The sequence below is a fragment of the Pelmatolapia mariae genome, linkage group LG7 (genome assembly GCF_036321145.2).
Source record: "Pelmatolapia mariae isolate MD_Pm_ZW linkage group LG7, Pm_UMD_F_2, whole genome shotgun sequence".
Classification (NCBI taxonomy): Eukaryota; Metazoa; Chordata; class Actinopteri; order Cichliformes; family Cichlidae; genus Pelmatolapia; species Pelmatolapia mariae.
Window position 1 is genome coordinate 26,090,940 of NC_086233.1, and position 10,497 is coordinate 26,101,436.

Here is a 10,497-nt window from a genome sequence, read left to right on the forward strand (position 1 = left end):
ATCCAATAATCTTCCATTTTAATGTATAAAAAAATATTTTTTTTCACAAACAAATTTGTATACAAATTAATTGGCTTTAGAAATCAACTGTAAACTACTGTGGAACTGCTTAGTTTGAAAAATGATAGAAATGTGAGGTGAGCTTAAAGAAAAAGGAGACATTTTCTCAAAGAAAAAGTTTGTTTGCGTTAAGAATATGCAAAAACACACACACACATAAAAACACTTTTTCATCTTTAGTAGTGGTTGTATTGTCAAAAAAGCATATCATCTAAAGAGGGGATGACATTCTGACCAGTAAAAACCATGAAGTCACAGATGGTTTCAAAAATAATCAGTTAATTCTACTGGATATAAAGAGGGAGTTATATAGAAGAATTTTTTTTATAAACTCCAGGAGTTAGACAGCTGGGTAGACAGCTATTCCCAGAGTTGTGTGTGATTTTCCACACAGATCTGACAGAAGTTTGTATTTTTTTAAAAAATGGTGAAGAATTGAAGTCAAAGTGCACAAGGGCAAAGCCTGGAGTTGGGTAAGTCAAACAGATGCTGTCTGGGGTAAAGGTCTGGGCGTTAGGACTTGTGCTGAAAGAGAAGTAGATGGCTGACTAGGTTGCATGCACTCTGCTCTCTCTCATTTCCGACCATTACAACGGTTCCTTCTACTGAGAAACAGCCCCATAACATGATGCAGCCTCCATCGTGCCTTAGCATTGGAGTGCTATTAGCCATCTTGGCTTACAAAAAAACCAACAACAAGTAATGAAGTGCTGTTGAGATGGTTCTCCTTCTTCTATCCCACTTCTAATGATCTGTTAGACACTTCTTGTGTCTAACAGATCATTAGAAGTGATCCTGGACTCTCAAAAAAATCTGTCAGGGAAACCGAGCCAATCAACTGCCAAATGGGGAAATAAAGCAAACATACGAGGTCTTTTTGGGAAAAAGTGACAACAATTTAAATTTCTTTTAGGGGGCGTTGTTTTTTTTTTTTTACTGAGTTTAACTACTATGGATGCAAAGTGACAAATTGCTTGGATGCTTCCCTGATTCAGGCCCTTCTTCCCTACATGTAAAATTACGTGATGAGTCTTTAGGGATTTGGTCTTCTTTTAGCTTTCTACAAACCCATCTCTACTGAGTTTCCTTTTTTAAAATCACATTTTAGTTGTGTATTAGCTTAAAGACAACAAACTACTTTGGTGGAATATTTCCCCGTCTGTTTTGTTGCAGTGTTAATCGCACATCACGTGTGTGACTGTAAACTACAGTAAACCACATTATTTGGATATCATTCTCTTCTTTAAAGCATGTTTTCTTTCACTTCTCTATTTACCACACAAACTTTCATCGCTTTTTGTGCATTTGATAAAAGAAACAACAACAACATGCTGTTTACTGCTGACTCAGGACTTTTTGAGATCACGTAAAGTCACCAGCCGTAGCAAAAAAGCACACAATCGAGTTTAGTAAAAGATGATGGCGACCAGTGCAACAGATTAGAGCTGAGAGAAAAACAAGGATAATATGCACAGTTAAACCTGACAAGTTACTGGCTCGATGCCATTTGAAATTTGGTAAACATGCAAACTTTTCCACAAAATGAAGAACCTACAAAAATAAAAAAAAAAGAATTAAAAAAAGACCCTTTCTTTTTTTTAAATTAAATGTTACTGGCATAAATGATCTCTTGTCAGGAACACTCAAAGAGTCACTTCCTCTTACTCTTGACACCAGAGAGGAGCTGTTGCTGCTTTGCTTGCAGTCTAGCTGATGCCCTTAACTATGATCTTTCTCTTTTTCATGCACACACACTGAACTAAAACAGAAACCACTGCTGTATCTGAACTGTTACATGTATTGAAAAAGGAGATTTTAATTGTCGCTTTCATAGATTCGGCAAACACCAGTTTCTTATCACCGCTTTCACTATGCAGCTTTTCCAGTAACAATGATGTACTCTAAAAGAATTTTGAAAAAACCTATTGCACTGTAATGAAAGTGACAATCAAGACAACAAAGAATACAAAATTATAATTTGTTGCACGTCTATAACTTCCCACGCATCACTTTGAATACACATCATCATGCAGTACGTCACTTTCAGTACATTCTGCAGCATATTTGGGCTTATAAAAATCTAAATGCCTCTCTCTCTCTCTCTCTCACTCACTCACTCACTCACACACACACGCGCACACACACAAACACAAAACTCTTGCCTCATTTGTTAAAAATCTAACTCATATACAGTGTTTTCTTGGTCACAATATTATTTTTAAACTCAGTACTTTGCAGGTTGTATTTGAAGCTTTCGAACTCCTTCATTCCCAACCGTTTGCCTGAGCACGGGGCAGTGTCCTGGGCTGGCCGTGACCAGCACCCTGCAACCTGTTCGTTCACTTAGAAACTTCCTTAATGAGTCATCGAAATATTGGTTTCCTTCTTTGTAGCCGTCCAACAAAAGCAGAGCCTTGCCAGATGTGATTAAAAGAGTTCTCAGCTTTTCTGCTGATATCTTTTTGGTGAGTGGAAGTTGAGTTGTTATCTCCTGAAACAAGTCGCCCTTCACGGAGCTGCAGTCAACATATAAGAGAAGATGAAGTGCACTGAGGTCGAGGAAGTTGGAAAGGGCATCTGTGGGCCATTCAGTCCAGGATGAGATCAGGATGTGGGCTACAGTTGTTTTCCCGCTTCCGGGAAGTCCCTCAAGGAAAAATGTCTCACCAGCTCCCGGGAGTAAAGCAGGAAGATTCACAGGGTGGCCTTCACTGAAAATAAAAACAGCAAAGTTGAGGTTGTGAAGTCAACATAAGCCCAAACAAATTTAGAGCATGTTGTGTCTGTGAGGTTTAAGTTCTTTTTCAAGATCCTGGGCTTATTACAGATTACTTTTACTTTACCTCACAATAACTTCTGCATGACAACGTTTGCATTTAAAAACTTTACTGCGATACATCGACATGTACCGTAGCTATCAGTGCATTCAAAAAATGTTCTCGAGCTGAGCTGAGCTTCACAAGCTCGCTCACTGATTTTGAAACTGCTGCCTTGGATAAACCGATAGTCATGACAATGTCAGTCAACTATCATAAATTAGCATTAAATGGGCAGAAGTACTGTTCGCAAACACAAATGTAGGAACAAAAAAAAGAAAACAAAAGCCTTGCCATGCCATGGTCATTCCCTTTTGTGTATTATAAAAAAATTTTAGCTGTCACAGGAACTGTGTTTAAACCCAGCATTATATATTTTTATTAAGTTAAATCTGTAAGTAATAGAAGGCTGGTTGAATATACAACACAAATTTAGTTAAAGTCCACACAGTAAATTAATTGTGACCATAAACTTGTCTTCATTCAGACCCCTAAAAATATAATAACCTCATTATTTTTTAAATGTGCTATCTATTACTATAGATTCATAGAGGATGGTGTTACTGCTAACAAGGACCACTACCTTATAGAACACTAATTGAGACGATTTCATGTAGCACGCCACACACAGCTCTGCACAATGCTGGGTGGTTGCAAGTAAACGAAAAGAGGATTCATTGTATGCGATTTTCTGGAAAGAAGAACAAATTTTTTTTTAAGGCTGCGTGTACGGGAAATGATATCGGATAAATGCATAGTCGTCTATTTCCCAATCACTTTGGACGCATGTATTTATGACTCACTTGTTTTGCAGTTTGCGAGGCAGCTCCTCCGCACTGAAAGTGCCACATTGATTCCTTCGCTCTGCACTGAGAAAGCTTTCTGAGTAATGCGTTTTCACATACAACCCCAGATTTTCCTCCACATGGCCTGGAGACAAAAAATAAGTCCAGTCAGTCATTTGCTGAAGATGTGAAATATCCTGCAGGTCTTTCTTTTCAGATAATCTTTCAGTGGCACATAAATCATGTAAACTATATTTCTCAACTTGATAAGCTACCTACCTTCATTACAAGTAGTTATCTCATTCTCATAGTTGTCGTCATAACTTCTCAGACCTGACAGGAGGGAACAGCATCGTTAGAAATATGACAACACAGAGGACAGTAAGATTAAAAAAAACCACTGAGAACTCAGTTTTATTTATAACCAGTGTAGAAATTCAACAGCAAAACAGCAATAAAAACATAACCACTGAACTCACGGGAAGCAGCGGTAGGAGCAGGTCTTTCCAGGAGGTTCCTGGTGCTGTGAGTGCCGTGATTGTGGGATCCTGTAACAAAAAAGTGCACTTTAATGCAACGTACTGGTACAGAAGGTATGTAGTCTTTAAGCACTGATACACTGAATGTATGGAGGTTGTTGGGTTTGGTTTGTTTTGAATTATACATTCTTTAATTGACCTTATATTTGCTAAAATGGTGCTATGCGACCATATATGTAGTGATTTGGTGTCACGGTGTCATAATCTATTATGATTCCGACATATGACATATATTTGCACACATATTTGTGTCCTTTTATATTTATATGTATATTTATACCTATATCTCTATATTTCTCTATATTTTTGTATCAATATGTCTGTTTCTACACTTTATTTTAAATCAGTGCTTGACGTTTGTTGTATATTTGCTGCTATGACAACTCAATTTCCCTCTGGGATTAATAAAGTCTCTCTGATTCTGATTCTAATATTTTGGCTTCGAAGTTTCAATTATTCCTCAAAATGTCCAATATTTTCATATGCTCTTGAAAGCACCACAACAAAGATCCATGCCTTCCTGATAACTGCGTGACAGTTTCCTGATCTATCTGTAAGTAAAACGTCATTTTTACACATTCATATGTGAAAATATGTTTAATAAGTTTTCCAGTGAACTTGAGTGAGGTGTGTGAACAATAATATAAACTCGTGCTGAAAAAATCACCCGTGCGTTTACAATTAGCTTTGAATTCCCCTTGTAGATAAACCAAAACCACACTGGGTGTTTCCCACAAGCTAGCCGGTCTGGTCTGATAGTTGCGAAACGCATTAGAATGTAAAAAGCTAAGTCATGGTCACACAAAAAACACTGCAGGTCACATGCTAAAGAATTTCCAGCAAAATTCTGTTCAAATCACAAGCATTATAGAACAAATCGGACAAGAACCTCCTGAAACGTTCACAGACGCTTCCTCTTTTACATGACCTACAGTGTCACCAGTGTTCCTGGGAGTATGCATGTGTTCTTTTCTTTTCTTTTTTTTCCCAGTCAGAGCTGCCCAGCCTTTGACACAGGAAAGATACATTTTGCAGTGCTGAGTAATGAATTCAGATTGTCTGTGAGATGTTTGGCACAAGACCAACAACAAGGTTTTGGTTTTGCTTGGGCATTAAAGTTAAAATCATTTAGCCAATGTCAGCTCTGTCGTTGCACATTTTATGCAGTTTTACTGAATGTTTAAAATGAAACCAGAGCAAGCACTTGCAGTGAGGTGATAAATAGCTTGTCTGTTTTTATGGCAAAGGGAAATGCAAGTTTGCATTAAGATCACTTTCATGTTGTATTACAGGTTTTGCAAGATGACTGGCTTTCATTTTGAATTTGTTTCATAAATATCTTGCAAAGTATCTGTTGTTTGAGATAAGTGTTTATATCTAAGCCCATTATTCAAGATAACTGCTGCTATCTGTGGTATTTTAACACCTCACTAAATTGTTACCGATCATTTTGCAAGGTTTGAAACCAACATTTCTGTTTGCACCACGACACAGGAAATGTAAGCATTCCTGTCTGTGCTGAACTGAGGGACTGATTTGTTACCTTTTCGTCGTCGATAGGTGACCACTCCGACAGAGACGAAAACCACTATCACTGCTATGCACAGTATAATGATAACAGCATCATTTTTTGCAGGAAGAGGTGGTATTTCATCTGTGAAAAGAGTCAAAACATTGTGGGATTAGTATTTCATGGTAATAGCTACGCTTTAGCAATTTTAGCCGCTCTGGAAATAACCAAACATACCAAAGGCATATGACCACAAACTTCCCCTTTGCTGGTCAAGGACAAAACCTTATAGCAGCTATAGTGCCTCGTTATGCTGGTGCAATGGCAGATATGATCACTTAGATATGTCTTCTTTCACATATTTTATTTTATTTATTTCTTTGTTCTTGTATTAACAATACATTTCTCTTACTAACATTTTATATTTATAAGAAATGAATTAAAATATATTTCTCATTTCCCTCAACAGGATCATCATTAAACTCTATCCTTTTGTGTTTTGTCATTACAATATGACTTACAATAAAGCTTCCTGTGGGAAATACCGCATGGGAAAATGTGGCTAGTTTTTCATCAAAGAAATAAATATGACACACGCAAAGCACATTAAAAGTGAAACAGTTTTGATACGTGTTATAATTAAATATATATTTTTTCCATATTGGTGTGAAAACGATGAGCATCCTACATGCAGACACAGAAAAGTCTCGCATTTGAAGATTTGCTACGCACCTACATCCACACACCAGACAAACACCACCCACTAGCTTCACAGAAACACATGGGAGGGTCTTTTAATTCCAGGAAAGCGGTGGAAAAAGTGGGGAAATCATATCTACATATCTAAGTCTCTGCAGTTTGATGTAGGGTGGGGATAAAAGCCAACATGTACAAAACAAAATTCTAATCATAACAGGAAGTTGGTGATGACAGGCACACAGGTTATGAGAACATATTTCCTGTGGTAGCTTTGAACATTTAGAGCTTCACTTGAACTTTTAGTGTCATCTGCTCCTTTGGGGGCTGTTTTTTTTTTTTTTTTTTAAACAACTCTATTTCAGTTTCTGATCAGTTAAACAGGCACAGTATGTAATGTTGGAGCCTTTTCTCTCCTTTTTTAAAGGGAGGCACAAAGTACAGCCGGATAATTCCCGCCTGGAAAAGCTGGGATTATGTTACATCCCCCTTCCTGTTAAATATTGTGAGTCTTGTTTTGTAAGAAATCCATTTCTACAATGCCTCCCTGAAAGGAAGCCCTCATTTTGATCTCAAAGGCACAGCTATAAGCTGCATCTAACTCTCATGCACATGCAGGAGGACATGTAAATACCATGTACCATTTCAAGACTGGAAACGAACGCTTACCTGGAATATAAATTGTTGCAGAGCGGCCGTCTTTTGTAAATTTACAGGTGTAGTTGTTTTTTTCTGATGAGCTGACTTTTATCTGGCTGGTGATTCTAAAAATCTGGTCTGGTGTTGATTCAGCAGTGGTGTTGGGATTGAGTGTCTCCAGGTTTCCATTCTGCCATTCGACTGTTGACATAGGGTATCCCTCAGACTGGCAGGTTATCAGGACCTCATCACCTGTTGCAGCCCTCTCAATGTGTGTGGTCACTGATTTATAAGATGCTAGGAAAGAAAATGAAGTTCTATTGTAACACAAGACTGATAACAGCGTGTGCTGAGTTTGTCAAAATCGTTTTCTTTTTTATTCTTCTTCTTTTTTTTTTTTTTTACTTTACAAAATTGACTAATAGTGGTCTTTGTTTCATTTTCAGTTTGAGTGAAACTTTAACTGCCCAGAAATGACCATGGGCTTTGGCAGTTACGAGACCATTCCCAGAACAATGTTTGTGAAATCTTCAGAAAAGAAAAGTAACAGGCCTACACTGCAACACATGTACTTCTCACCTTCAACAGACAAGGCTATAGTTTTATAGTCGGCTCCATCCGCTGAATGAACCACACACTGGTACTTCCCAGCGTCACTGATTCTAAGACTGGACATCTGTAAAGTGACAAAAGAACAAGAGTCTTCTGTTATGCCCTCTTAAAGAAACCAAAATGGAAAACGTTCCAGCTCTATCCCTCCCTCTGCCTCTCTTATTAGGGTTTTATTCTGTACTATAATATAAAAAGTTAAACAGACTTAGTCCTTTTATGAGTATACACCACTGTAAAGTTCCAGTAAAGTATCCTGTGGCACTTTCTAGGGAATTTAAACCTGTTGAGAGTAATTTTTAAAAAGATGAAGAAGAGCTGGCAAGTTTAAACAAGCTTAATGCTCAGAGGAAAGTTAGTAGGAATTAAGTGGTAAGCCATCCAACATGTGTTTTGTAAGTCTGAGTAGCTCAGTGCCAGGAATTACCTTCAGCTTAGCCCAGCCTTCCACCAGCTCCTCGGTCAGAAGCTGCACTCGTCCCCGATACTTTGGAGATTCCGAGCGCGCCACGCCATTATCCAGCCGGATCACGTCCTGAACTGAGTCAGAGTTGATCCAGTGCCAGGTCACGTTCAGGTCAGGATGAGGATAGGAGGGTTTAGGGTTGAACTTGCAGCCCATCACGACACTTTCTCCAAACTCTGACATGTACATGCTTTGCTCTGCCTCCACAGTGAATAAGACTGCAGGGAAATTACACAAAATAATGCCAAGATGAAGGTAAATACTCCAGTCTTAAAATGTTTACAAGCATCTTATACTTTTTACATAATCTCACTCTGCAGCTGTAAGTGCCTCACGTGTCAAATATGTAGTTATTGTTCTGACGTTGCTTCTACATATCCAAAAAATGTATTTACCACCCACCTGAGAGAGAGGGCTGAAATAACACTTGTAAAACTATAAGAAGGGGCCAGTCCATTGAGATCTGAGGATGAAAAAAAGGGATTATTACCAGATGTTGAGATTCTTTAGTGATGAAACATGAGTCACTTTACCGAAGAAAACCAGATGTGCAGTGTGACCTTGTTTGCCTCTTAATTTGGCAAAAAGCTGTGTGACACTATATCACATGGTAATCCCAATCTAGCATGACTCAGCTCCAAAGAAGTACTTCCCTCTTCTTTATCTTTTATAACAGGAAAAAATAACACAGGGAAGTTTTTGTTTTGAAACTGAAGCCATGCCAGCACACTTCAACCGCACCATCCTCACATAACAGCCCACCTATCTACATAAAACATCTTTCCACCACACCATTATATCTGGAAGTGTAGCTATGCCAGGCTTCTATGGAAAAAATATAACTTAACACCAACTGCAAATGTGTACAAGAGCATCTTTGTTTGCTTACACAGTAAGCAACTTTGATAGGTGAGTAAGTAGGATATAAATAGACATTTTCTCCCGGATTTCCTCCCCAAGTGGAAAGACAACTACAGTTCTGCAGAACTCTGATTGTTAAGATCTGTCATCTGTTTGGTTAACCATAGTCTTATCTGATACGTGATAGTAAGGGAGTTTTAGAGTACTTGTCTGCATACACAGATAAATCAGATAGATGAGTCGAAACAGAATCCAAAGACAAAAATAAATGTTAACGTCAAAAATAGATGGCCTGTGTAAAAACAGAAAAAAAATGTACAGGGCTCATTTGTACATGCAAAAAGATACAGAACATAGAATATCTTTACATTATTATTTTTATTATTATTAATATTGTTATTATTGATAGTGTTAAAAATATATATGCGTATATATATAAATTTTTGAGTTGTCCTAAATAAATAATATGTCCTCTTACCTGTAGGTCATTCAAAAACAGCCAGCTGTGTTCTCATTAGTTATTTCCTTCTTCCTTGAGCTCTAAATGTGATCTGAGCTCCCTCCGTCAGTCCCTTCGAACAGTTAAGGCAGGGGGCGTGGCCACTTCTCCTGCCTTCCTCCAGCCTTAACTGTACTCAGCTCAACTTCTTTATGAAATTACGGCGTTTTTTTCGTGGAAAGCTTAGACGGCTCGAAATTAACTCTCCGCTGCTCACACGGAAGCTGCCTTGTGTTTACTGTAAGTAAAGAAGCGATCAAAGTGTTCCCGACAGTAAACTCCTCCAAATATAGTGGCTCAAACATTAATGATCAGCAAACACATATTGAGCAACATTCGAGTCCTGTAGCTTGTGTCCGAAACTAATACTGGTTAGTTTTTGGTTTTGGTTTTTTTTTTGTTGTTTTTTTTAACGCACTTGTTTCTGTCTATGTGGTCAGGACTCCCAAACTATGGCGTCCTTTATCGGGAATTTTTTATACTACCTTAGTATCACCCAGTTTGATCACTTACTGTAAATATTAATCTAGGTAAAACTCTAACAATATCATCATTAGTGATGAATGAGTTAGCAAAGATATCATCTACTTAAAGAAAATAGGCTGTGTAAATATTTTAGTGTAAATAATAAGTAAAATTCCAGCAGCAGCACCTGAACTCTCGGTCTAAGGCATCATAGGTCATAATCCTAACTCTATATCTTGGGGGAAAGAATCAAGAAGGACTTTTTTTTAGAATATTTATTTATTTATTTATTTATTTATTTAATGTACCACTTATAATGGCTAATGGTTACATTTCTCTGGTTATCAAGACTTGAGAAAACTAATTAACTACTACCATGGGTTAGGGTTAAGATCAATCAATCAATCAATGATGTCGTTGGCTTTTTTTATACTTTGACTCAAGGTTAAAGCACCAAAAATTAAATACTATACAATAATACTTTGTAATTTTTGTTCATTTTTAACTGCATGTAATTATTTGAATTTCAGTATGCTAAGTTAAATATTTATC

The 10,497-nt window shown here is 37.5% G+C and overlaps 1 protein-coding gene across 1 annotated transcript; it reads right to left on the bottom strand.

Moving 5' to 3' along the window:
* Positions 1-1,949: 1,949 nt before the first annotated feature.
* Positions 1,950-9,520, bottom strand: LOC134632104 (programmed cell death 1 ligand 2-like). The gene is made up of 10 exons (XM_063480699.1): positions 9,460-9,520; positions 8,523-8,583; positions 8,082-8,338; positions 7,625-7,721; positions 7,076-7,342; positions 5,744-5,854; positions 4,141-4,209; positions 3,941-3,994; positions 3,680-3,806; positions 1,950-2,771 (listed from the first exon to the last, which is right to left on the bottom strand). The coding sequence occupies exons 2-10, from the start codon at positions 8,575-8,577 to the stop codon at positions 2,285-2,287; spliced, it is 1,524 nt and encodes a 507-aa protein (XP_063336769.1). The 5' UTR covers positions 8,578-8,583; positions 9,460-9,520; the 3' UTR covers positions 1,950-2,284.
* Between the last annotated feature and the right edge of the window lie 977 nt (positions 9,521-10,497).